General features: G+C 36.5%; 1 protein-coding gene across 2 annotated transcripts; it reads right to left on the reverse strand.

Annotated features, from left to right (window-relative positions):
• Positions 1-2,703: 2,703 nt before the first annotated feature.
• On the reverse strand, positions 2,704-27,472 carry plppr5a (phospholipid phosphatase related 5a). 2 transcript variants are annotated; one of them, XR_013797536.1, is made up of 7 exons: positions 26,802-27,241; positions 17,757-17,889; positions 14,437-14,687; positions 11,965-12,141; positions 8,250-8,384; positions 5,523-5,606; positions 3,429-5,407 (listed from the first exon to the last, which is right to left on the reverse strand). XR_013797536.1 is itself a non-coding variant. In XM_079612178.1 (6 exons), the coding sequence occupies exons 1-6, from the start codon at positions 27,003-27,005 to the stop codon at positions 5,577-5,579; spliced, it is 930 nt and encodes a 309-aa protein (XP_079468304.1). In that variant the 5' UTR covers positions 27,006-27,472; the 3' UTR covers positions 2,704-5,576. The 2 variants fall into 2 exon arrangements, 1 of the variants encoding a protein (XP_079468304.1); XM_079612178.1 differs by having other exon boundaries at positions 2,704-5,606; positions 26,802-27,472.
• Positions 27,473-27,742: the final 270 nt, after the last annotated feature.

The raw sequence follows: 27,742 nt of genomic DNA on the forward strand, positions 1-27,742 counted from the left end.
ATCAAGTAATACTGATTCCCTCAAATATCTCATAATTATAGTACTGTTACTCAAATATTTGACACCTCCGAGAGTTTAAGACCCAGCACATGGTCACAGGACTGAACGTCTGGATTACTCACAGATGTGAACTTCACACAGAATATGAGAGACTTATGCCTGTGTGGAGTTCTCTGCTATGTGATCGGTGAATGAATGGAGAACAGACGAGAATGAAAGCAGCCAACTGACACATCAACAACCTTTCTCAAGGTCAGGGTGCGACTTACTCATGAATAAATCAAAACATACACTGTTCTTCTACACAACTGATCTAAGATCAGCTCAACACCCTAGAGGGTGTTCAGGCAATGAATCCTAGCAATAAAGTCATGTGAAATGTGAAAGTGACACTGCTGAATATACGGCAGGTCATGATACTCTCATCGCTCTCTCTATCTTCCCTATATTCTCCCAGCCACATTAGTTTATTGTTTATTGTAAAAAGTAACGTCAATTGGTTTTGGCCTGCGTTTAAAAATGTGTCTCCTTATTTAATGACAGGGGCTCACAAAGTAAGTTTGTGTCCAACTTTTACTCAAAAGTCAAAGTTGCAAAAAACATACCCAAGTTACAAAGTTTCCACATTTAATTCTACTAAACTTTTAAAAAGAATGCATTTCAGTAGATCAACCAAGGTCATGGGTAATGGGTTAAACTTAAACACACAATCTGATAGAATCTCCAGCTTGAATAAACTGTAAGCCACTTTGGCATCAAATATATAAAAAACAGATTTTGAAATTGACTAATTACATTTAAGATTTCTTTTAAAGTAACACTGCAAAGCAACCTGTTTAATCGTGTTTTTATCATTTTCTTTATATCCTGACTGTATAATATTCTATTAGACACGCCAGATGTTAACTGAAACCAATATCCAATAACCTGTCACTGCAATTATAAAATATTACATTCAGTTGCAGATGATTTTATAGTTGTTTTATTGTTGTTTATAAGCGGATTGCGTTTGTACTCATTCCAAGTTATTTTTTTAATGATGATTTTTTTTTTTTGTATTTGACTTGTTAGGATAGCAAGACAAAAAATATATATTTTTTATACACTACCATTCAAGTAGGGTCAGGATTTTATTCAGCAAGGATGCATTACATTTAATAAAAGTTACAGTAAATACTTTTTACATTATTACAAAACTTCTGGTATATGAAATAAACATGTGACACTTAAAGGGACACAATAATGAACATCCTAAGGCAATATTCTCAGAATGTTGGGAACATGGAAGAAGTAATAATACAATATTGGATGGGAAATATCGAAATCTATTGGTTTAAAAAACACATAAAATATACAGTAATGCAGTCAAAATGTCAGTAATCCCACCTTGGATGTTTATAATGCCTATACCTTAATTTAATAGAAGAAGTGAAGAAACAGAATTGTAACCTAATACAAATATGAGTTAATCATTATATTGACCAGTAATATTATATGAAACAATTATTTACAGATGGATCAAATAATCCAGATATTAGAAAACAGGAGTAGCAGTAGTTGTAACTCAAAATGATTTTTCTTTTTTAAAGAACTCCCGATTTTTTGTATCTGTATTTACAGTTGGTAGCTATTGTCATGGCTCTCTAGTGGGTAGAGGAAGAATGGAGAAATAATATGCTCAGATTCATTGGCAGCATTAAAGAGCATTCAATCTAGCTGCAGACAAGATCTTATTCTTGAAATAATGCACAGAATTAATCATCAGGGCACTGCTATTTCATTTATTTGGGTTCCAGCGCATATTGGATCATTGAACATGAATAATATAGAAATTCATGTAAAAATCAAGAGAATTTAATGGCAATGAACCGGAAGCTGCCATCTTCTTTTCTTCCCTATTGTGATGTGCAAGTATAACAGCTTCTCAAATAATGTCAGGGTCAGTTTTACATCGTTTACAAGTTATTTTCTCAAATCGGGAGTCAACAAAGCAATATCGTTTCAACAATTAGTTATTGTCTGACTGATTAGCATGCAGAATAAAAATAAAAAAAGAAATAAAAAATAGATTAAACAAATGGGAACATTTTAATATGTTAATTAGGCTAAATACTTCAGTAGCACTTGTGTTCTTTCATATCTTCAGATGTTTTAGCATAGTGATCAATTTCAGTCAAGCTACGTGGTCTTACGTAACCATTCTAGGGATGTGATGTTCTTTATGCTCAAAATGTTACATTGCTAACATATGTTTTACAACTACTTCCATCCTCTTAACAATCCAAACATTCACATCATCACATATGAATAGAGATGTAGAAAAACGTGTGCTGTGTTGTTCTGGTTATATCAGTTATCTGGTCACGTAAGCGGCTGGTCCAAGCATGCGGATGCTGGAGTTCAGGGGTCCTCCTGGACGTCCTGCTTTCATCTCCTCCATTAATGAAGCTCATGTGTGCTGGGTGAGTCCCAGTGCATATGCCCACCGCCTCCCCTTTGCCCCATTTACAGTGCAAGTCTCCCATGGACAAAATGTAAATTAAAAATGCATTGGATGTTTCGAATGACATTTCAAGAACTCTGTACCCAGAGGGAATCTTGATTTCATTTCTGAAGATTTCATTCAAGCTTCTCATAAAATTAATTTAATTCAAAGGAAGGGCATGACAAGGGCATGCGTCTTAGATAAAAGAACACAGTCTATGAGATGAGATATATTTGAACAGAAACATTACATTTCATTATATACACATATACACACATCACAGTTGTCATATTTACACTTCACGGTCATCTTGATTTTCGTAATTCTACACTTCATCTTGATCTATTTTAGTAAGTAAGTGAAACTTTACTCAATTATATTTCTAAGGAAAGTAAATACTTTTAATAACTTATTTTTTTTAATATAGACCACATGGTACAAACAAAATTCAGTAGTCACTTACTTTTCTTACTCGCTAAGAATCGTGTGCTTGCAAAAATACAGTAAAAACAATAATATTGTCAAATATGTGTACAATTTAAAATAACTGTTTTCAGACATTACTCCAGTCTGGGTTAGTTCACCCAAAAATTGAATTTATGTCAATAGTTACTCACCCTTGGCCTTGTGTCGTTCCAAACACGTAAGACCTTCGTTCATCTGAACACAAATTAAGATATTTTTTGATGAAATCCCATGAACTGTTAAAAAGATTAGTTTCAATGATTATCGGGCTTTTATCACTCAAAGGTGTTAAAATCCTCAGCGTGCCATTTTACATGATTTAATGTGTTCCATCAAAAAAAAAAGTTTTTTTTTCATTATGATAGCCTTTTATATATATATAAAAAAATACGCTATTGCATTCAACAACACTTACTAATTTAAGCCATTTCAGAGAAAATATCAAGATATAAATTGACTATTACAAATGATTAAAAAATGTTTTTTATTTTAGCTATATCATCCAGCTCAGACAAAGTTAAAATGAGAAAATGCGTCTTCAAATTACATATTATGGACATTTAAAAAAAATCACAGAACGCGAGAGATCATACATAAAAGATACAGAGTGACAGTGAGTCTGAGAGTAAATATTTTATTACTGTGACACCTCGGGCTCAGGGAAGATCTGCTTTCCTTTCCAGCTCAGTCTCAAAGGTCAATGATTGACCATCGACACAAGCTGGTTAAATATACTGTCCAACGTTTACACAATATGGTTATAAAAACATGTCAAGCTTTTGCACAATCAAAATTCCATTCACAATTTTGGGGGTTTTAGGCATCGAATCCTATTGCAAACCAAATATGAAGGAATGTATGTATACTGTAAACAACTTTTTAAAAGTTTGTTAAAAAAATCTCATAGGAAACAACGAGGAGTTACCATATAGCTTTCATGACTGGAACATAATCTCAAACATGTATATGCATATCACATACTGTACCAACCCAGGGGGAGGGGTGAATCAAACAACTGTCATTATAAATAACCCTGAATTAAAGTCATTGTGCAGTTAATGCAGTAGCTCTGATTCATTTGACTTTCACAATCTCAACGCAGCTTTGTGTGCCTTATAAACTCCTCATTTAGCCAGCCAAAAACTCTCACGGTATTATATTCACAAGCTTTCCATGATGAAAGCATCCACTGCTGACACTAACAGTGGACATAAAAGGGTTGGGGATGTTCAGTAGTACTACATGAGTGAGATAAACAGGATAAATGATTTACATCATTAGGAGACACTATATTTAATGTATTCAAGCAATCATTTTAAAATCAAATCTCATCACTGGCCAGTGAGAGATCAAACATATGCTCAGTATAATGTATAAAATCACTCTGCACTACACTATTTTTAATGCTACGAGGTCTGTGGTACAATTAAAACACATACAACTGTGAAATCGCAAATGTGTCCAAATGCAAACATTGCTATATATTTGTATGAACTGACTGAGATGCACTGTTTTCCACACAATGAAGGTACATCCCCTCTATCTTTCCATCTCTCTCTCAAAACATATACAGGTATTATTTCATTGTTTGGCAAAAAAAAAAAAAAAAAGCCTTCTCCATAAGCAACTAGAGACCGTGTTCTCACAGAGGCAACATCAAGGGCAGACTCACAAATACACACACTACATAAAAACACACAAAGCAACCCTTCATAAACAACCTAGCAGCTTCTTTGGACAAAAGCTTGAGCATCTAATCTTTTGCGAGCCCTGTAATGCATTGCCAGTCACAATTAAAACCCTCAGCTCTGCCCAAGGTGCTCTCTGCCAGTATAACACCAAATCAATCATGAAATCGGTTTATCACCTCATGCCCACATCAGCTCACTTTAAAGAAACCGGTGAAATCAAAATTAGAGGGTTTATTTTTGGTCCATTGAGACCGTATGCTAATATAGTTCCTGGAAATACTCATCATGTACTGCACTGAGTTTGGACCAATCAAATGCTTTCTATAATGAGCATGTCTCTCCCTCTGCCATCTGCACGAGCAAGTCGAAAATCATAGTTCATGACTGTAACATAACTAAAACCTATTGGATATTTAAACATGCTTCAAAATACGGAGAATAACAGCTGATGCAACAGTGATACAGTTTGCTGTTCTGAAAAGAAAAACCTCTGTAAATGTGCTGTGATGTATTTTGGCAAGCAAAAAATACTATCATCAAAGAAAATATCAGAAGAGCCAGATTTCTATGAGGATCAACAACAATATTTGTTGTCAGTCAGAAACCTCTGCTATGGATTCACAGTTGTAAATGGAACATCATAATTTGTTCAACACATTTCATTTGACATCATGTTTCAATTCCACGTTCACTCCATACCCTCCGCACCTAAAAAATGCTAACAGTGATATGTTTGTATAAAAATATGGATGCGACCCTACCATACCTATTAAAAAAAAAAAAAAAAAGTTACGAGGAGGACAACAATTTTTTCACACACTTGAAAATAGAAGTCTAAAAGTAGAACATATCGGCGTTGCACTCAGAGTAAGAAGTCGCACCGGAGAGCAGCAACATTATCCACAGCATTCGTCTCGCTAGCAGGCTTTTCATTGTCATGTGATCTCAGCATAGGTGATGGGATTCTGAAAATCAACCAAAAATATACAGTTAAGTATCTGGGTCAATTACATCACACTCATTTTGTCCAGATCTAATAAATAATTCACAAACTTTCAAATGTATTTCATAGATACTATAACTACAAAACCCCTGTTCTATCCTGAGAATGTTTTAAAATATTTTTGGTGAGCATAATGGCAGAAATATCAGCTCCTATAACAATTAAGAAAAAAAAACTCCCAAAAAGAAAAGAAAACCTAAAATTCTGACAAAGAAAACCTTATTATCAAAACTTAGTTTGCTGCCCTGTTTATTTCCTTTGAATGTGCCGGATAGTTGTTTGCCTCTGCTCTCAACATCCAGTTAGTGTTTTTGTCGGCTATCCAGTTTTTTGTGGCTCTAGGATTCTGTCCTGCATTCCCTTGTTGTCTACCCCTGCCTGGCTTAGTCTGCCTAATCTGGCCTCCCTGGGACCCTGAGGTTTTCTTCTCCTGACCTGGTTCTGTTAGCCGGGACTGTTAAATCTCTCCCTTTCTCTTGCCCCAGCCATCCTGGTTTCCTGGATCCCTACTGACCCTCCCCTGTCCCGACATCAGTACCAGCCTGCCCCTTCTGGGATTTTTGCCTGCTTGGTTTTTTCCTGCTACACAATGTCTTTTTTTCTGGCTAAGGACTTTTTTATTGTGAGTTTTGCCTTTTGTATTCATCTGCATGTGGGTTCTGGTCCTGACACACAAATATTGAAGGTGTAAAATAACATATTACTACATAATCATGGAAAATTTGGTATTTTTACTTAGTTACACAACATTTTTAGATGCCTTAAATTAGAACTTTCTTGAAAATATTAAAAAATGTTCAAAACCATTTGAATCCAACAAAAGATTTGTCACGTTTCAAACTCAATGTTAAATAGTTTTTGTAAATGAGACATGAGGAGCGTTAACAGCTGCTTTTTTTTACCTCTCCATCTCATTGCAAAGATAAAGAACTGGAGCACACTTTTCCAAGGCTGTGGAAATAAGTAATAGCTACCTTAAAGATTAATGATGTATCCTTGAAATAACCAAGTGTGATGTGAGTGCTAGCCATGCATTGCAGGTGCACATGTCTAGGGCTTATACGTAATCTTGATGAACGGCCTCACGGAGCCCCTGGGCTCACACTTATATGAATTTGAAATGAATCCTGGGAAGTAATATTGAACTATTAATCAAATATGGGCGGGACCCCTCTGATTTTGATGAATAATGGAATTCAAAGGCAACAATATCTGCTACCGGACTGTGGGTTAATGACCTTATGGGGACCGACTACCTGTTGAATATTGTATGGCAGCCCTGCTGAACAATGCTGCTGAATACTGAAATAATCAGCAGTGTATATCTGATCTGTGGACATCTGTGATTTTATAATTAGCTCTCTGAGGTGAAAAACATAGGACTTAAAACCCTAAATCATGCAACCTGGAAATCAACAACAGAAAGGTGTGCACATCTAATTCATTGGTTTGGTTCAAAAGCAGGAAGAAGAAATTATATATTCAGCTGCATGGGCCTATTTTTTTCTGAGACTGGAAGATAAACCCACTGACTAACTCTGATCTCTTGTGACACAGATACAAGAAAAATACAAGAAAATCTGGCCTGCAGCAAAGGAGCCAAATGAACATACTGAAAAGAAATAATGGGATTTACAAGGGAAGAACATATAATATTCAGTGTCCAAAGGCTGTTCAATGTGATGGCTGTCATCAAAAGTATGTTATTATGCTTGAAGGGACTAAAGTGGACAGAGATTAAGTTCAGTACTCTTTAAGAAGCTAAAAAGAAAGCTCTGTTTATCAAACAGCTGCATTCCTTGTGATTTCATATATGATTTTTAAGAACCTTTACCAAAAATCTGTTTAATACCGTTTAAGGTTTTATATTCATGTCCCTACAGTTAAAAATTCAATGCTGCAAAAACTGAAAACTGCCACAGGGAAACTCATAAGATGACCCACATAAGGCTGACATCGTATTTAGCAAATCTTTAAAGTGTGGATGAATGATCTGGTAGGAGACATATGTAAGAAGCTCATCTACATTAGAGTAAAGGACCTTTCACACCAAGGACACTAAATATAACAATAACTATAAGGTTTAATGATTGTTCTAATTCTATGAGAACTATAATGACACAGAGCATATATATTGTTTAAATCCCTTTCAAAGCTATTTTTTTTCCAGCTGATGAAAAATAAAAACAACGACAGCCAATCAGAATCCACGCAAATTTAAGCAGCTCGATTTTGAATGAATGGCTGTTAATGCATCCTAATCTCTTTTACATAGCACTGTGGAAAATTGGCCAACCAATTAGATTTGAGCTTTTGGTCACATGCCCAGAGCTGCTATTGTTACAAAAAAAAAAACGTATTTTGGTTTTCTATGAGCGCCACCTACTTCAGAGATTGTATGTTCAATCAACAGTCTAAAGACAAATCGCATGCGAAAAGCGGACAGAAAAGTATCGTAAAACATCTGTGATGATATAAACAGGCTTTAATGCTGTTAATATTCTCATTTTGGATAGAAAATGGCCACTTACTATAATAAAGCACTTTAATAATGACTGAATTTTATTAATGATTTTAGTGTACATGAAGGCTTGAGGTTGAATACCTGGGACGCTATGTATTTCTCCATGGTGTTCTCCATCCTTGGCTGACTGATCATGGGACCACTGGACACACTCTCCTCCGGTGGTATCTCATCAAGTAAGGGCTTCCCTTTGAAATTTTTCACCACACACACCACCTAACACAAGAGTGCCCGTAGGGAAAGAGAAAGGAAAGAGAGAAAAGAGGGAAGTTTTACACCTCTGAAAGGCTTTTTGTAGCACACATACACATGCATGGCTTTTCTCGGAGTGTAAATGATGATTTATGTAAGTCTCGAAAGGGCAAAGATGCTCGCATGACTTGTTGCCCAAAGTAAAAAGGCTCTGTGCTCTTTCGGGAGGGAGGAAGCATGCGAGTCCATGTCCTGGAGGAGATTCATCCATTATCGGACCAAAATGAGTACTTTCAATGAGACACTACAGGCAATGCTCTGCAAGACTGCAGCATAACACAAGGGAGAGTTTCAGCGGAGGACATCTCAGGGCGTTCTCATTCCCGTAGCCCTAACTTGAACTAAACAGATGGAGGAATTAATTTTATGTGCTGTGTGTGCTGCCCTTACCATTTGCTAAACCGTACAGCAGGGCCGAACTATAAAAATGAGCCTGAGCCTGAGCCTGAGCCTGGCTGAGAGGATGGAGAGAGTTTTGCGTAGTCATTGTCTTTTGGTTGTTGAACATGTATATGTGCTTTTATGCCTTATAATTTATTTATTTTATTTTTTTTGGGGGGGGGGGGATGTCCTGAACAGTGTCCAATTGTACGTATGTAATGCCGCTAAGGTAGCACTGTCAGCTTGGCTAATATAGCTGTGATCTTATCACAACAAAAATAATGACTTGTGATAGTATTAGAAGTATCAGAACTTGTTGAAAATGATAGCAAAAATGTTTTGTTCCATATGCCACTAAAAGTGATTAATTTATGATGTCATGCCGCTACTTTTTTTTGTAAAGAAAATACTCAATTATGCAACAACTCTTACTCCAAGTTACACCGATAAGCCAAGACAAGTCTTCACAAGTGAGTCAATGATTCATTCACTATAGTGATTCGTTCTGAAACAAAACAAGTAACTGGCTGCATCCGAAATCCAATGATGGATTAACGGACGTCCCAAGCTGCGGGGGGCCTTTTCGGCACAACACCCCAAACACTCTACACCCTATGTACTATTAGATGAGGCACATGAGAGGATTTGTGAATGGCAGTATGGTTTCCATTTCCATCAACATTTAAACGACGTGTCTAACACTGGAAGGTCACATGATAATGACAACATGGAGAATGAAGTAAGTCCAGACTACATTCATACTACTCACATTTGTTCATACTATATACAACATACTTTTTGAGTGGTTGCAAAGTAAGAGCCCATCAGCACACAAACTAGCCAAATATTAAAAATAAAAGGATTACAATGTAAAAGATTAATATTGTGTACATAAAGATATGGTGGAATCCGGCTTGTCCCGTAGATGGTCTGCTTGCGTGCTTTTACCTCGCGCACGAGCAGATCCGTTTGCTCTCTGGAAACACTAAGTTCACTTGCGCCTTGCGCTTTAGACCATGAGCTTAGATCATTAAAATAGGGCCCATTGAATCATTCACTCCTATTCAAACTCATTCAGATTCCGTGCGCAATTAAACAAGTGACTATCTTTATGGGTGAGTCATTGAAAATTTTACTCATTCGATTCATTCAAAACACGAATTCATTCAGAACTGAAACAAGTGACTATATTTATGTGTGAATCATTAAATCATTCTTTCTGATTCAAACACTGATTCATTCAGGAATCAAACACCACTACCGTGTATTGCTTGGAGACGTTTTGCTTTGGCTTACTCCTGTTAATAATGGGAATACAGCCCTCTTGCATGTATGATCCTGGTTAAAAAAATGTCTCTGACACAAATAAAAGGTCAAGTAAAATCTGAACTACTCTCCTGTCCTGACAATAACAGCAGGGGGGGAAACACATTATTGCTGAACTCCATTGCAAAACAAACTGCTAGGGAATCAGAAGGAAACGGACATTAGCAAGAAAGAAGACTGCAATGCATTTACTTAAGCACAAACTGTTGTTCCCCACTACCGCCTCCTTTCTGATGATGTGACGTTTAAGAGATTTGATCTGACCATGAGTTTGATGTGTATATTCACCTTCCTCACTGCACCCCTCCCCCAACCTACCCTAACAGCAGAAATAGGTCAGTGCATATCTCATACAGTATGACTAAAGCACCACAAAAAATAAAATATTCACGCTTCCACAAACTCACTCACAATGCTGTTATGCCTAATGTGAGGCAAGCACGCATGAGCTCATGTGTGACCTTCCTCTAATGCTCACAATGAGTTTCTCATCTTCACTGTGCACTCTTCAAACAACAGTGTGCCCAGCACTGTACAAACGCTTGTGTTTTGTTGAAGAGGAAGCAGCACATGTGCCCTATCCTGTGGCCTGACCTAATTATCTAGCCATATGTCACATTTCTTCTTGAGTGTAACATTACTTTATGAATTACCATATTTTTTCATATAAATAATGCATATTTTTATGTATTTCTTGCTTTTACTGAGAAATACAACTGAAATATTTTCTCTTAGTATGTAGGCATATGCAGTGTGCGTGATAGGCAAAAGTCTGCATAAGCTCAGTGGTTTGCTGCTATGTGGCTTCTTTAAATTTCAGATGGCTTGAAGGCAACTCTGTACCGCAGATCCCTCAAACTCTCTGTCAAGATGCACTGTGTACTGTCAAAAAAAATGTTGTACAGTGAGTCAGGCACAAAAAAGTCTGATGCATTTAAACAGAAGCTTGCATTTCTGTTAAAAGCACTATGAAAATATTCAGCACAATAATGTTTATTTATAATTTGTCTAAATCAGGTGTCTTCAAACTTTTTGATGCCCACTTTCTCAACACTGCTTAGAAATGTCTGCCTGGTTATATATAGTTATATGGGACCAGATTAAACAGGAGTTTCAATGAAACGTTTGCTTTTACTGTTCCACAACACATTATTTTACACAGTTTTTATTTTAGTGTCACATTTTTGGTGACTTCATAGGCACTTAGATTTGTGCATATCATGTAATAACCTTTTGATAACATAATTTGCATGTTTTATCAATAAAAAATATATAAAAACGCAAAAGGAACAACACTGCATAACACTACAGTATACAATATTTTACATTATTGTGTACAACTGTACAAAAGTTTGGGGTCAATGAGATGTTTTTTAACACAACTATTTTCAACATTGATAATAATAAGAAATGCTTATTTAGCATCAAATCAGCATATTAGAATGATTTCTGAATGATCATGTGACACTGGAGACTGGAGTAATGATGCTGAAAACCATCACAGGAATAAATTACTTTTTAAAATATATTAAAATAGAAAGCCGTTATTTTGAATTGTAATACAATACTTCACAATATTACTGTTTTTACTGTGTTTTTAATAAAAAAAACGCAGACATGGTGAGCATAAGAGGCTTCTTCCAAAAAACATACTGACCCCAAACTTTTGAACGGTAGTTACTATAACTAAACATAATATTAATAAAAGGTATTCACAAATAAGAACAAACAGTTAATTAGAAACACTCAGTACTTGTATTTGTAAATATTCAAGAAGATCAACTATATCAAAGAATTTGTATCTTTATCCTCAGTGTGTTCTCATATGTGAGCTCACCATAAAGACAGCAATGGCTCCACCGATGATGAAGCCAGCGATGACATCAGACCAGTGGTTGCGGTACTCCACCACTCGATTAATCCCAGTTAGGAAAGCCAGACACATGAGCCCCAGAGAGAGCACCGGCTTGGCCAGCCGTGTCCCTTTGGCCTTCACAGAGAATGTGATGTACATCTGAGGAAGAACGGAGCACTCTGTAATACATCTTCATTCTAACCACTGTGTAAACGCTTTTCATAGTTCATTCATTCCCTGCTCACGTGTGGACATGTTTGTCTAAATACACACAGGTTTCATTTTTACTGTTGAAACACCTGTTCAATAAACTGCACTCTAACATTACTCTGATCAGTGTACGCAAACATTTGAATGTGTCCGATGCTGCTGACATGCAGGTGCTTTTCAAAGGAAATACATTTGCATGGTTCAGTTACATTGTTTCAATTATCCAATGTATTGGCATTGACTGGAAAGGTGGCATTTGAAGGCTAGTCTGGTGGTATTTGAAGAAAACCTGTCGCTTTAGTCCAGAATTAAGCCCTAGGGGAATGAGGGAAGGTGGGGTGGGGGGTGGTCTTGTATTCATCTCACTGTGAGGGTTTGATCAAGTACAACTCTTAATGTCTTGAGCAGGGAGCACCAGCGACATTCAGACAGATGTTGTCCAAGCATCCATTTAACTGTTCCTGTGGAAGCTTCACGTCTTAAAATTCTGGCCAATACGATAAGCCGATAATTATTTCCATGTTTTGTCCCTTTACGGACAAATGGATGATATTATAATTAATAATTACATACTATTTTGTCTAAATAGAATGCTGCAAATGGTTTACTTTAGTCTTTACAACAGTACAGTGCAACATTTAGATTCGCTAAAGATTACATTTACATGAATTGTGTTTTTGAATATAAACTTCATCTGAGCATTAGATAATGACAAAAAAATAAAATAATAATAATAATAATAATTATATATATATATATATATATATATATATATATATATATATATATATATATATATATATATATATATATATATATATAGCAGAATGCGCAATTACATATCCAATATCAGCCGATACTGATAATTTTGTTTTTTTTTATCTATAAAATCGTATGATAACCAGTACAAATAATTCTGTCATTTATACTTTCATCTCATTCTAAAAAATATCTTGCTGGTATTTTTTAGTGGAACACAATTAGACATTTTTGAAGATTTGTTTCATAGAACTTGTCATTTTGGTGTCAAATATTAAAGTTGAATTATTATTTTTTTATCTGGATGCAAGCTAGATGCAAACTTTGTTATGGTGTATTTTACAGCTCATGAATTTGTACTTCTGTGGTACACTGGACAAAGATAGCAGAAAATGGGATAGGAATGAGTGCGAGTGAGTAAATAGTGACACAATTTAGTTTTCTAGGTGAAGAACTATTTTAAGATTCCATCACAGGCAAAATGAGGTGATTAAATAATAGAGCAGCCCTTAGTCATGGTAGATCTATTGATTTTCCTTCTCTCCACTAACTCTATGACACAATGCCATTTGGATATGACAGATGAAAGTTGTTCCGTCTATAGGGAAGTTATTTGTTTTATTAATGTAATAGGAACCATTAAATGGATCTCCTACCATCCTTGGGGCTTTTAGCTTAAACGTGCCGACTCAGAATGTAAACCATTTCTGATTTACTTAATGACTGGAGTCATACAGAGCAATCAATTTGATTAGTATGATTAAGGTTTGATGGTTGCAAGATGAAATATGCACTTACATTGTTATTTATTTATTTATTTATTAAGACAATGCACAAAAATGTGAAGTTTGATGTGTACACTAACTTGTGACACTGCTTAAAGTCCAATGGATCTGACTGAGATGAAAGCCCTGAGTGAGATCTCACAGGTCACTCCAGATGTTACATGATCAAAAATCAGAAAGCAAGGCAAAGTAACTTAAAAACCTTCAGAGAACTGATGGAAAATGAAAATCCATTTTCTGTGGCCAAAGTGAATGCTGTGTGTTGCTGGGACAGGCCTTGTAGCTTTTTGACTTCAAGAATAAATGGAAAATGTATTTTTATGCTTCTTTTAAAAGGAGTACCATTTTTGGAAAAACATGTTATGAAACCCAATTCATGCCTGGATCAATACCATAGTACGGATAAAAAGCTTCTCTCATGAGAAGTTGAAGGAGTGTTAGAACAAAATATTTTAGTCTAAAATGTTAATTCTGACAAAAAATTTACTTTCCCCTGAGCTACACTTATAACTTTTTGCTGATTTAATTTATCCATAAACAACCTCACATGTGAAATATCATGCATAAAGCTTCCACAAACAGAATGCAACTGTTTACAAACCTTTTTAGCCGTAGTAAACCAGATACCTATTTGTTATTTGCTGTTTAGACTACAGTGTGATCCTTTTCTATTGTATGTGTACAAGTAGGGTTTACTCACGGCAACATAAACAGCTGCATACACACTGATGGCCGCCTCTTTGGACGGAAAGGATTTGCGAGCGTGCAAGACATCATCCTCATTGCCTGTGCAGACTTCCTGTTGGTTGATGAAACGCACCACCTGTTGGCACCCCAGCGCTGTGTAGTTGGGTTTGCACACCGTCAGGAAGTGTGGGGACAGATTTCCCGTTACCACCTGCCCGGCATTTACAAAGATGTCAGTGGCAAAGAGGCCAAAAGCATACACACCTGGAGGGACACAGAGACAAATTTCAGCCTTACTTAAGGAATTTACACTACCGTTCGGAAGTTTGGGGTCGGTAAGATTTTACAATGTTTTTGAAAGAAGTCTTTTATGCTCACCAAGGCTACATTCATTTGATCAAAAATAAAGTAAACCCTAATATTGTGAAATATTATTAATGTTTGAAATAACTGTTTTGGATTTTACTATATTTTACTATATAATTTATTTATGTAATGGCAAAGCTACATTTTCAGCATCATTACTCCAGTCTTCAGTGTCACATGATCCTTTAGAAATCATTCAAATATGCTTATTTGCTGCTCAAGAAACATTTCTTAATATACCAATGTTGAAAACAGTTCCAGGTCTCTTTGATGAAAAAAGAAAGGTCAAAAGAACAGCATTTATTTGAAATAGAAATATTTTGTAACGTTATAAATGTCTTCACTGTTACTTTTGATCATTTTAATGCATCCTTTCTAAATAAAAGTATAAATTTCTTTTTTTTAAAACAGCAACCTTCTGACCCCAAACTTTTGAACAGAAGTGTGCATGTGGTTAAGGTGGATGACTAATTGTGCATTATTAATCACACTAAATGAACATGTTAAATAGATAGCCCCAATATAAATATCTCACAATAGCAATGATTTAAAGATGACTATTCACTAAACAAATCCTGAAAAGCTCATTCAGCACTGGGTGAGTCTAGAGCTTTTTTTACAACCAGAATATTGGGCACGAAAGCAGAGCAACCAGACTTAAATCTTAATGTAAGCGTGGGCAGCTTTGTCACATTGAATTTTGTCTATGAGTGAAGCAGCAGACTGAAACTAGTTTACAATGAGCGCTACCACTGTCAGTTTACTCACAGCTCCTCCGTCTGCCTCCACATTAACGCGCTTATTCATTATGCTCCAGAGGACTCCATATTTAACCAGAAACCTAATGTGGGCACAGCGCTGAATTTAGGCTGAGTTGTTCTTGCAACAAAATTCAAGAGTAATCATATAGTTTGTAAAACCACATGATAGCACACTTCGATGAGAAGCGCGAGGTGCCGTGTAACAGACAAGAGCCAGAAAATGTACTGTGCTGGAATAATGCAGAAACTATGCAACTTTCTCTCTAACACTTACTGCATGAGTACAAACACAGTGTTTGTGTCAGGATAAACTCGTGAAGGGTTCACTCTCAGGACATTGGGGCTTTTTTTTAATTCTTCATTTTGCAGGCCGACTTCTAAATGCTAGATTGTGGAGGATGGAGCAGACTACCGCAATCTGTATACTTTGCAGTAGTTGAGCAATATTATAGAGACCTAGTGTCATGATTCTGCCCTCTTGTCATTTTCATTCTCTAGTCTTGAGGCAGGATCATGACAGACCCATGTTTTGTGTTCAAGCACATGGTCTTGTGTTTGGGCTGTGTGCTTGTGTTGTCTCGTTCTCTTACCCCGCCCCCTTGTTATCCTCATCTTGTCTTCATTGCCTGATCAGTGTCACCTGCTGTCGTTATCTGTTCTCCCTATATTATCCGCTGGTGTTTGCTGTCCTGTGCTGGTTCATTGTATATTCTTACATGGTTAACATGTTCCTGTGAGTACCTTATCTAGAGTTCTGTTAACTAAGAAGTTTTCTTGTAATTGTTATTTTGTTCATGTGAAGTTTAATGTCTAAGTCTTAGTCTAGTGTTGTTATTCTTTTGCTTTGCCTGTGCTGTTTTTTCCCCCATAGTGGGGTTTTGTTTTCCCTTTTGTTATCAATAAACCCTGTGTGTCAGCAAACTGTCTGCGGTTGGGTTCGTTCCTGAAGATCCGTAACACCTAGCAATGTAGACACCTGAATCAGCTCTTTAACATGTATAGGGCAATATTTTGACGATCTGATACGCAAGTATCAAACGCGAAACGCATGTAACTTTGTGGGTGGATCCCGGCGCAAATCTAAAATGGGTTGGTCTGAAGTAGCTACATTACTCATAGGTGTGGTTTAAGCGTAACGTGCAATAAATCAATCGGAGCGTCATCTCACATCCCCTTTAAGAGCAGGCGCGCTTGTTCCATGGCGGATTGCTATTATAACGGCAGATATGCCAGGTGCACGCAACTTACATGATGGTAAAGGTGATTTTGCAGTCTTCAGAAATTTGTTTCCTGGTTCTTGACGGACAACCTACTTTGTCAGGTTTCCTTATGTCCTTATATATATATGTGTGTCTTGCCACTATTGGTCAAACAGGTTTGATCCGTCATTACATTAACCTGAATAATTTGGGTAAATGTGTAAGCTAGATTTATGCCTATTTTTTTACATCTTCATGGACATCACAATGATTTCCCTCGTGTGGTAAAATTTTTCCTTGTAATTATGTATGGTTTTCAAGAATGGGAACTGCTGCGTCTGTGTAGATGAGAGAAGCAAAGTTTATGCGTGTTGTGCACACTACATTGTGGCGAAGCACGCACCCTTAAAATAGCATCTGAATAACGCGCCACTGACTTTAGACTAGGTTTTTCCTGGTCTGTGGCGAAATTTCTGAACAAGGCACATTCTGACAAGCTTCATAAGGAGGTGTAGATTTGAATATTTCAGCACATTCACAATCTGGTTAAGATTTTTTGTAGTTAGTGACCATTATCAAGGTTTTTGACCTGAAATGCCACTTTTTAGTATTTCTTTACAATATTCAAAATCTTTTTGCTTCATTTTGTAAGATTATATAAATATAATGGAATCACTAAATTAAATATATTGTGGGGGAGAGTATGCTTCCCTTTTAGTGTTTGCTGGAGTTATGGGAGCTAATATATAGTCTGGTGTGATTTCAGGGCAAGTAACATCCCATAGTTTTCCCCTTCAACTCCTCTCCGCACAAGAAATATTATAAATAATTTAAGAGAATGCTTTGACATGAACCATGAGCGTCTGCCCCACACAAGAAACTTGCAAGTACTGTTTGTGTGCCTGACATATTTTCTTCTGCTGCAGGCGCGAGTGCACAAAGATAGAAGAAAAAGTCTAAATCTACATTTGTCCTAATTAGTGACGCTCCAGCCTGTGAAGACATACCAAGAAAGCGAAATGTCCTTCGGACCAGAGGGTTGAGGTAACAACAGTCGCCCATCACAATGATCTTCTCTCGGTTGTCTAGATCCTCAGAGACATACTGCAGCAAGAAGAGCACGGACTCTGTCACTGTAATCTGCAGACAAAACCAAAAACCAAACAAGGCTTTTAATGGCACATTTCGTTTGTAGACTCTCCCGCTCCCTTCTCTCTTTTTTGATTTTTCCTTGATCTTTACTTAGATCTAAGATGTAAATTAAGCTAAAATCAAATTCTCGCCTTGAAGGCAAAATCAAGAAAACAGGCTGTATTTCGGCTATTTGTAACACTGGAAGAAGAATAAAGACCAATTCATGAACACAATGGAAATGATTAGAGGTCTGATTTTCTGCTGGCCAGATGCCAGTTCCCAGCAAGGTCTTGAACCTGATTTTGCCAAACTGGCAGGGAGCGCACCCGGGGCAAAGGAAGTAAGAAAAAAAAAAATCGCAATTAGTGCTTGGTTTGAAAGAATAAAGCTGTAGACGGCTATGGGGGTTTTGTGACAACTAGCGTTGATATATGAAAAAGTTAGAATGCCTGTCATATAAGGAATTAATCTAAATCTCTATATAATTTAGCATATATTTTGACAAAAAAAATATTGGGACACATCATCTTTTGCAAAACCTTTATGTATTGACCTTTACATATTTTATACATATATAACTTGTAATTTTCAATATTTGTATGTCATGTTACTTTAAAGTCATTATGAAACAGAAGTTGCGATAGTCTTTTCTTCCCTATAGTGATGTATATATGAGTAAAACGGCTTCTCAAACAAGAAAAAAGGACGGGACTTGATATTGTCCATCTTTAATTGATTGGATCGTTGGATCATTGGGTTTTGCTACTGCTGTGATCTCATATGAGTGACAGGTTGTCCTGCCCTTGCACCAGTCATCAGAAAAGAGACACCTAGGGGTAAATAAGGAAAAGATTGTTGTACCCAAAGGTAATTTTTTTGCAGATTTTTTCTGAGATTGTGCCCAAAGGTGAAATTAGTTGAGACTTTTCATCATGGTGCCTCAGTTCTTAAGCCTTGTTCAGATTCAAAGTCTAAGTAAAAAATGTTATGCATATCTGATTGGAATCTGATTATTTATAGCAAATGCAAACAAATCCGTTTCAAGCCGTTGTGTTGTTGTCAATGTGCAAGTCACGCAGAAAATTATAATATAACAGAGACATCTCTGTGGTCCAGTGATGAGGTGTCTTCACTTCTTTCTCTGTGCGTCAGGGACGGCAGCACAGAATATTGCCGCTCATGCCAGTTTCCGTTTCTGCTGCTGCTTCATTAGACGTAGTAGTAGCTATTCCACCCCTTGACTAAACTTCATTGTCTTATCCCATTGAAAACCCCTCCATGTTGTTTTTGCCGTAGTTCTACCGACATAATGTCATTGAAATGGAAACCTACGCCGACATTCCAGAAAAAAAAAGACAGCCACATATCCAGCCACAGGGACACATATCGGATCTGAACAATTGTGATACACACTGTGGACTGTCAATCATGTAGATCAGATTCCAAATGGAAACACAAATAATTGGATTTTAACTGACAGTCAAATGGCGCTTTTCCACTGCATGGCACGGCACGGCACGGCTCGGCTCGGCTCGGCCCGGTTTGCTTTTACATTGCAGTTTAGTGCTGCTTCAAAGTTGGTGGGATTAGAGACTGATCGTTATAGTTGCGCCGCCTCTACTTCCGTGACATAATCGTAAACGCGACACAAACAAACGCACAACACAAGAGCAATGGAGCATATCGATGCAATGGTTTTCTTGATTCTCGGTATGTGGAAGTTTTTCACTGCAAGAAAAAGAAGTTTGTTTGTTCGGGTTTGGTGTCTCGTGTCGCAAATCCAATGACGGTGGTATATATATATATATATATATAGTGACGATTCTCTCTGACAAATCAGTGATCTGCAGTGGTTACACGTCACATTTTAGTATCGGTTCGGCTCGCTTGGAACCTCAACCGTGGTGGTACTATTTCAGTGAGCCGTACCCTGCAGTGGAAAAGCGCCAAAAAGTGAGCTGTACCGAGCCGTACTATGTAGTGGAAAAGCACCATAAATGTAACGGACATAGGCCAGTAAAAGCTGTGTGTGTAAACCTCACTCCCCTGGCCTAAAGACACTCGCTAGTGACTAACACTAGAGGCTGCAGTCTTTAGCGTCCTTATTAGTGCACCCTCCTCCCATGCCGATTACCCTGGTTCGAATCCTGCTCAGAGCAAGTCAGGTAGGACTGGTAAAATTTGGTGCAATTGACCCGGGTGGGAGTGAGGTATAGGGGGGTAAGTGTAAAGGAAGTAGGCCAGTAAAAGCTGTGCGCTCACTCCCCTGGCCTCAAGAGGCGCGTTAGTGACTGACGCTATAGAGGCTGTAGTCTTAAGCATCCTTGTTACAGGCCCACCTCCCATGCCGGAGACCCCAATTCAGTCCCGCTCGGAGTGGGTCGAGTAGGACCGGTTACATAAACAAGTAACCCAGTAACTAAAAATGTAAAGTTATTTCGTTAACCCATGATTGTCGAGCCCTTTTTCCTGCGACTTATCAAAAAAACACCAGAACGTTGTTGTTTTTTTGTAACTCAAACATGATTTCGTTGTTTAATGTGTACACTTTTCTTGCTACTTACAGCAGCCTCATAAAATGCTAGACAGGTTACTCATTTGTAACTCTATTTCACGTCACAACTAACCAGTTCATAGCATGTGAAGAGTTAAGCTGCATCAGAGCCCAATACTTCTACTACCAAATTCAATGTGAAAAATCACAGGAAGTGACAGGTGAACTTGTGAACTCTTGCGCTAAACTCAACAGTGCAGCAAACTCCAGGTTACAACAGCAGTAATATCTCAATATTAGCACGGCTGAGCAAGCTTTTGAAGTGAGAACTCTACGCCAGATTCATCACTTTGACATCACCTGTTAGTGCTGCAGTGTGAAACTCTACAATTTGTATATTACATCTGAGGTATGTGCAATAAGCTCAGAAAGACAAATTGTATTTATTATTTATTGTATTTATTATTAAAATTTAGAGGCGTCAGATAAATTATGTGTGGTGGTTGATTATTTCTACAGAATGACATTCTTTCTAGAGAATGATATTACAGAATGACAAATTTGTTATTTTTTAACTTCACTTTTATGACATATTCCTTTAGATCATCAACAGAATATAACCCATGATATGGCAAATTCTGAGATTTTTTGAACGTACACATTTTCATAATTAACTATAAATAAGGTCTGATCTGTCAACAAATCATTTCATGGCTTCTACAAAAGGAATTCATATTTCTCAACAAATGTAACTCGCGACTGTGAACGTGGATGGACATGACTCACTGTTCATTTCTAATAGACATCAAGCCATTCTGGCCCATATATGTCACACAGCCAAGCCTGATGAGTGAGACGGTTCTTCTAACTGTCATGTGGGCCGTCCAAAAATTCTTTCATTTATTTTTTATTTGTTTTCATATTTAATATGAAAAATGTGAGATACAGCCCAAAGGAGGAATTCTATGAATTGGACTTCTGCCTCCAGCAACACATGGCCTAGAGTCAAGACGACAATCTCCTCTTTTATCGGGCATTCAGCACAATTTTAAGTTTCACCTGCAACACACTTGTTGTGGAGTTTTACTTTAAGATTTAAGTAATGTAGCTATCAGGGTGCTTTCCCAAACTTGTTTGTGCACTAGCGAACCACATCTGAGCCCACTTGAAAGGGTTGTCTAAGGTGCTATAGCATCTGGACCAATCAGAGACACACAAAATATTCATTATATTTAATGAATAATCAAGCAAACTCACTCTCCCAAACAAGGTCTATGAAACTTCCCCCAAAACTAACATTTTACCGGTGTCCTGTTACAGGACACATTAAGACTGAAAAGAATTTTAGGACCCCAAAAGGAATTTGCAGAGAGTTGTGATGCATTAGTATTATAAGAATCTTGAAGATTCTTTTGTTAAACACCCAATCAAATGACATGTTCAAAGGCCTGCTTGAACAAAGGGTCGTAAAGAAATTCCCTCCAAAGGGAACAACTTCTTATTGGCTCACACACCTCCAGAGGGTGTGACATCTTCACGCTTTAAAAATCACTGATCACAAGATCACGGCTCTTAGTCCCTTTCTGAAATCCTGATGTGAAAATGATGCTGAACTTGGACGTTTTTATTTTCTATATCTTAGCAAGAAATTAATTTCATCATTCAGTATTCCAGGCATTCCTCAATTAACTTGTTTTAGATCATTACAAATCCTTATTGAAATTTTTTCTTTCTTACTTTTCGAATAAAAATCGTTTTTGTGTCACTACCCTTCTAATACACAACATGGGTCTAAAATGACCCATATTCATTCCCTATGTTATTTCAATCATGGCTGAGTGCTTCTTTGCTGAATCTTTGAAAGAAATATATTTTATAATTTATTAATCCAGGTATTCATTAAATATCTTGTTTTGGATTTCCACAAATCATTATTTTTATTTTATATAAATAAAATAAACTTACTTTATAAACAAACACAGTTTTTGTATTTCTACATACATTTTACACACATTCAATTGACCCATATAGAAACCTTTGATATTTGTAAATAGAAACATAATTACTGTAGAAATATATTCATCTGCCACACATTTCACAACTCAACACGGCTGCTTTTGTATATTTCATGCATGTTAGTCTTAAAAATTATCACAGAAGATATTTGATTTTTTGTGTAAGACAAATGGATATAATATTTGAATGTTAGGCTAAGGTTACCTTGCAAGTAGCACTAACGTGTAGTTGTCATTTGTGAGGCATGTAAGCACTGAGATGGCAATTTGAGATGGTGCTGTACCTGTTTAATTTGATTTTGTCAGTTTTATTTTCTTTCATTCGGTCACATTCACCACAGTTTCACTACACTACAGTTCAATTTCAGTGTTATTGGTTATGTGTATGTTATGTGTGACAAAGTGGCAAATAAACATATGTCAAGTGTTACAGTAAATGTGTTCTAAATAACTGCTAAAACGGTTATTTTAACAAAATGTTGTCTTTATTCATTTGTTTTATCACGCTTGCATAGATGGGTCATTTTTGAATTGGGAATTCATCATGGAATTCATAGATCATGGAATATTAAATGCTGAAATAAAGTGATTTCAAAAGATGAAACAAAAAAATGCCCAGCCATGCATGAAATAACATAGTAAATGAATACGGGTCTTTTAGACCCATGTTGTGCATTAGAAGGGGTTTGCGCTTGTGCATCAAAGGGTTCATTCAAATGAGTGAGACATGCAAGTATCAAATTTAGTCTCATTATTTGATACATTAAGTATCCTTAGCCCTTTTAAAGAAGGGCGGATTAACTGATGGTTTGCTCAAGGCTGTTGATCTGCTGAATTTCACAATGCTATAACTTCTTGCTTTTCTGCTTCAGCTCTCTTTCCCTTTGTAACCTGTATGCATGTGTATACGTGTATGTTAGAGTAGTTTAAGTGTTTAGTCAATAAAGTATTGTTCATGTCACACGTAAAGCTCATGTACTGAAGTCCCTAATCATATAGATTGTTACTACAGGCTCTGAATGGTGCTGTACAGTAAGAAAGACATTTCCCATACCCCGGATATGTACATTTCTTAGAATTAATAAACGATTAACACTGCGTGTTCAAGACACAAACATGTTAATTGATTGTTATATTAATTTTACTACATTACTTTAATTCTATTAACTGATCCAAATATTCATAATCAATTATAACAAGTTATGATTGATTATTAATATTTCTTTAGAACTAATTTGCTACAGTGCAGTCATATTACATAAGCAAATTCTGACACAAATTTGTCAATAGTGTAGTTATGTGTGAAGCTCGCACAGAAGTCACTTTTAAACAGAGTTTTGTTAGTCAACTTGGCGAATTTAATTCACATTAGCTTTAGCAGGTTAGCATATACAAGCGCTCTGAAAGCACATATAACCACTACATCATACAAGAGATGTTTGGTTTCAGAGCGCTTATACATGCTGACCTGCTAAAGCCACCATCATTTTTCAGTGTGCTTTAACCTTTGTGCCTCGCCAGTTTTAAATGGCAAAAACCTGCCAGATAGAAGGTTTTAACTGTTATTAGGGTTCGACTCCTTTTACCTTTGTACAGTTTTGATGCTTGAGACACCACCGGTCGATATATGCACGCTGTATCACAAGTGCCACAGCAAGCAACTGTTTGTTAAGTGCTTTTCCAAATACAGAGCTGACTTAGTTTGGCCAAAATCAAAAAATGATGTCATCAATTAATCATCATAATGTCGTTCCCAATTCATATGATGTTTTCCTTTTATCAAACACAAAAAGAGACATTTTGAAGAATACTTGTGATTTTTTTCCATCCAATTACATTAACTTTCAAGCTTCAAAAGGACACAAACACACCATAAATGTATCATAAAAAGAAGCTATATATATGATGGCTTTGTGGTGAACAAACCGAAATCTATGAAATCACATTTCCAACACATTAGATAAAGATAATCATAATTATAAATAAACATAAATAATCAAAATTGTGAGACACGTTGACATTTTGACAAAGTAATAATTATAACAAAAAAGTCAAATAATTATTACAAAAAAATAATAAAAAATTATGAGATAAAGTCATAGTTATGACAAAAACATAAAATGATGGATAAAAAAGTATAAGCATAAAAGCATACATTCACATTTTTATATCATAATCACAACTTATAATTATGACTTATGTGAAGTATGTCATCATTTAAAATGTTTATCTCAGAATTATAACAGCTCACCAGACCGGAAAATTGTAACAACTTCAATTTCTTTCTTTTTTCCTTACACAAAGCTATCGTATAACTACAAAGAGTTGTAATACAGCACATGAGTCATTCACTTTTTTATAGTGATTTTGTGTTTGAAATTTAAAAGCTCCAGTCAGCATTAATTATCAGTCAGTTCTGGCAGGTCACGTTAGTCAAGCTCGCATCAGCTGACTCTCAGCTGATACACGTCTACCTATAGGAATACGACGCCTATCACTGTATACATATATAAGCTCCTTCAGTGTTATCAGCAGCTATCGCGTTTCTCAGGAGCGAATTACCCTCCTCCATCCCCAGCTCCACCTCTCGTCAGTCAGGATTTGGCATTCTGATTCCCCTTGAATCAGAATAAATTCTCGATTTATGCTGTACTTTAACATCTTAAATGAATGATATCTGCAATACATTCATGTTGGTTCTGTTTAGCCTAAGGGGGGTCATTGCTGCTCTCCCTGATCTTATCCATGCTAGGCTGCATGATGGAGTTCTTGACCAGAATGGAACCATACCACCAATCCAAACTGCATGCTTATTGTCAACCGTATATTTGACGATAGTGGTCCTGACAGAAATAATTTCATGGCTAAATGACTTACAGTTTCTTCAAAATAAACTGTAATTTGTATTACACAGAAGACAGAAAGTCACACAGTAAGAAACAACATGAGGATAAGTCTGCATAAAAGTCTGAGATACTGTAAACTTATCAGTTGTCTTGTCAGAAATGGCCAAGTTAAGCATGCCAGCAATATTTGGGACTTACACTGTATAAGCCTTCCACTTTTAGAACCCGTCAGGCTGATAGCTGACCTTTCCTGTCCACCGCAGAGCGCGCTTGTTGAGACCAGATCGAAGTTTTCACTCCACACTTGGCTCAAAAGTGATGCTTTTAGCAAATGGGTGATAATAACAGTCATTTGGGGCTGAATTTGTGTGGCCTTAATATAAGGCCATGCAGAGTGTTTTCAGATCGATTGAGCAAATCCATTGGCATTCTTATGAGAGATGAGAGCAGGGAGGCTCAGTAGTGATCCTGGTGCTCTTTAATTGATCCTCGGAGCTGCCAATATCTTGCTCATCATAAATTCTCTTTTAATATACTGTAGGCACACAGAGCTAGAGTCCAGAGCCCAAAAAGTGACTCTCAAAGACAGATTCCAACATTCAGTGTGCAAATGCAAACATTAAGCAATGGCAACCCTGCAGATAAGCTTTTAAACTTACTGATGTCTTTCAACTAACATTTCTCATTCTTAAAATTATGAACTATCCTATGTTAATTTAAATGACCATTTACTAAGTGTCAACTTTTGTTTGTTTTTTATTTCTATTTTTAAACGGTAATATTGTGAAATATTACTGCAACTTATATTTTAAATTGTCATTATTCCTGTGATGGCAATGTATAATTATTTTGCAGCCATTACTCCAGTCTTCAGCGTCACATGATCCTTCAGAAATCCTTCTATGCTGATTTTATGCATAAGAAAAATGCCTTATTATTATCAAAGTTGAAAACGGTTGTACTGCTTAATATTTTTGTGGAAATATATTTGTGATACTTTTTTTTCAGGATTCTTTGATTATTAGAACAGTATTTATTTGAAATATATATATATATATTGTAACATTATAGGCAACATGTCTTAGTTGACTTTATAATTTGTAACAATTTAATGCGTCCTTGATGAATACAAATATTTATTTCTTCTTCTTTTTTTTTGTTGCCCCAAATTTTATACACTGTCACTGACCCACCATCAAAAGTGCAAAAATACACAGAAACCACACTGGATAATTCATATATTGTGCATAATGTTTGATGTGTTAAACATTTAATTCTGAACTTACACTGATCATTTAATAAATATCTGTACATTTGGTTATACTTAATTGGCCACATTATTCTATGTGTATAATAATTATTTATTTACATTATCCTTACTTTTTGCAGACAGGCTAGCTCAATATGAGACCCTATATCAACAGGATATTTTAACAGGATATTAACTATCTATACAAATCACAAACTGATTGACATTACACTATTATATATAAATAAAGATATTGCCATGAACTATATAGGCCTGCTCTTTCTAAACTCCTTTATCCTTCAACATACACTCACCACAAGTGCGGGGACACCTGCGACCACCGCGTACAGGACAGCTGGTGGGATGGCGCCGGACTCCTCTGGTCCGAGATATGGCTTCGTATAGGCATTATCATTACAGAAAAATCCTTGGATGTGCACGCTGAAAGTATCAGTGTACTCAAAGTAGTATGCCAGCATGACAGTACCAGCCATGATCACCAACTGAAAGTAAAGCATTGTCTATAAGGGTCAAACAGATCCTGGAAAATAACTGAAGGTTCTTCGGCTTCGTCTCCTAGTCCTACGATAGCACTGGCATGATTTCCTCTTATTCCATTATCATCCTTCCTAATAAATCCGCCAGAAATAGTAGCGCATTGTGTCCGTGACAGAGCGCTTTAAAAGTGCGCTGTAGTCTATGAAAATGAATTGGGTTAGAGATCGCGCAGGCTGGGCAGCAGCACGCACTGTAGGCGTGCCTCTGTTTTTTAAGTGATGGGATGGCTGCACAAAAAATGCACTTGAACTGTCTTAAGTTGTTATAGATTATCGAATCGTTCGTGCTGTTATAAGACTCCTTCAAATATTTCATACCTGGAGAGTCTCACTTTTCTGCTGCTCAATTGCATAAGGAGTTGTGAAGCAAGTTGCTCTTCATTAACAACATGGTCAAATACGAAAAAGATCAGCTTACAGTTGTCTCTAAACAGAAATACTGAAATAATGCCTGGATATATATATTTGAAAAAAATATTTGAAAAATTAAATGCCTTTCTTCAAGATATTTCATTTGCATACTGTTGATGTAGGCTTCGATGTATTTTTGAAGACTTGAGGAACTGTGAGCTGCTGCCCTCTTGTGAATGTATGTTTGGTTTTGAAAAAGATTTAGCAGTTTCACATTTTAAAAACAGATAACATAAAAAACCATTGATTCTAAATGTTAAATAAAAATAGAGGTAGCCCTAAATGTG

The sequence above is a fragment of the Phoxinus phoxinus genome (assembly GCF_949152265.1).
Source record: "Phoxinus phoxinus genome assembly, chromosome: 5".
In the NCBI taxonomy this organism is placed as follows: domain Eukaryota; kingdom Metazoa; phylum Chordata; class Actinopteri; order Cypriniformes; family Leuciscidae; genus Phoxinus; species Phoxinus phoxinus.

What these genes read in the sequence shown, in the direction of transcription:
- plppr5a (XM_079612178.1), bottom strand. Translation starts at nt 27,005, where the DNA reads ATGCTTTACTTTCAGTTGGTGATCATGGCTGGTACTGTCATGCTGGCA. An exon ending in CAGGTGTCCCCGCACTTGTG is followed by an intron (nt 17,890 to 26,801) that starts GTGAGTGTATGT and finishes TTTTGTCTGCAG; the next exon opens with ATTACAGTGACAGAGTCCGT. An exon ending in ATGCAGCTGTTTATGTTGCC is followed by an intron (nt 12,142 to 14,436) that starts GTGAGTAAACCC and finishes GTTCTTCCTCAG; the next exon opens with ATGTACATCACATTCTCTGT.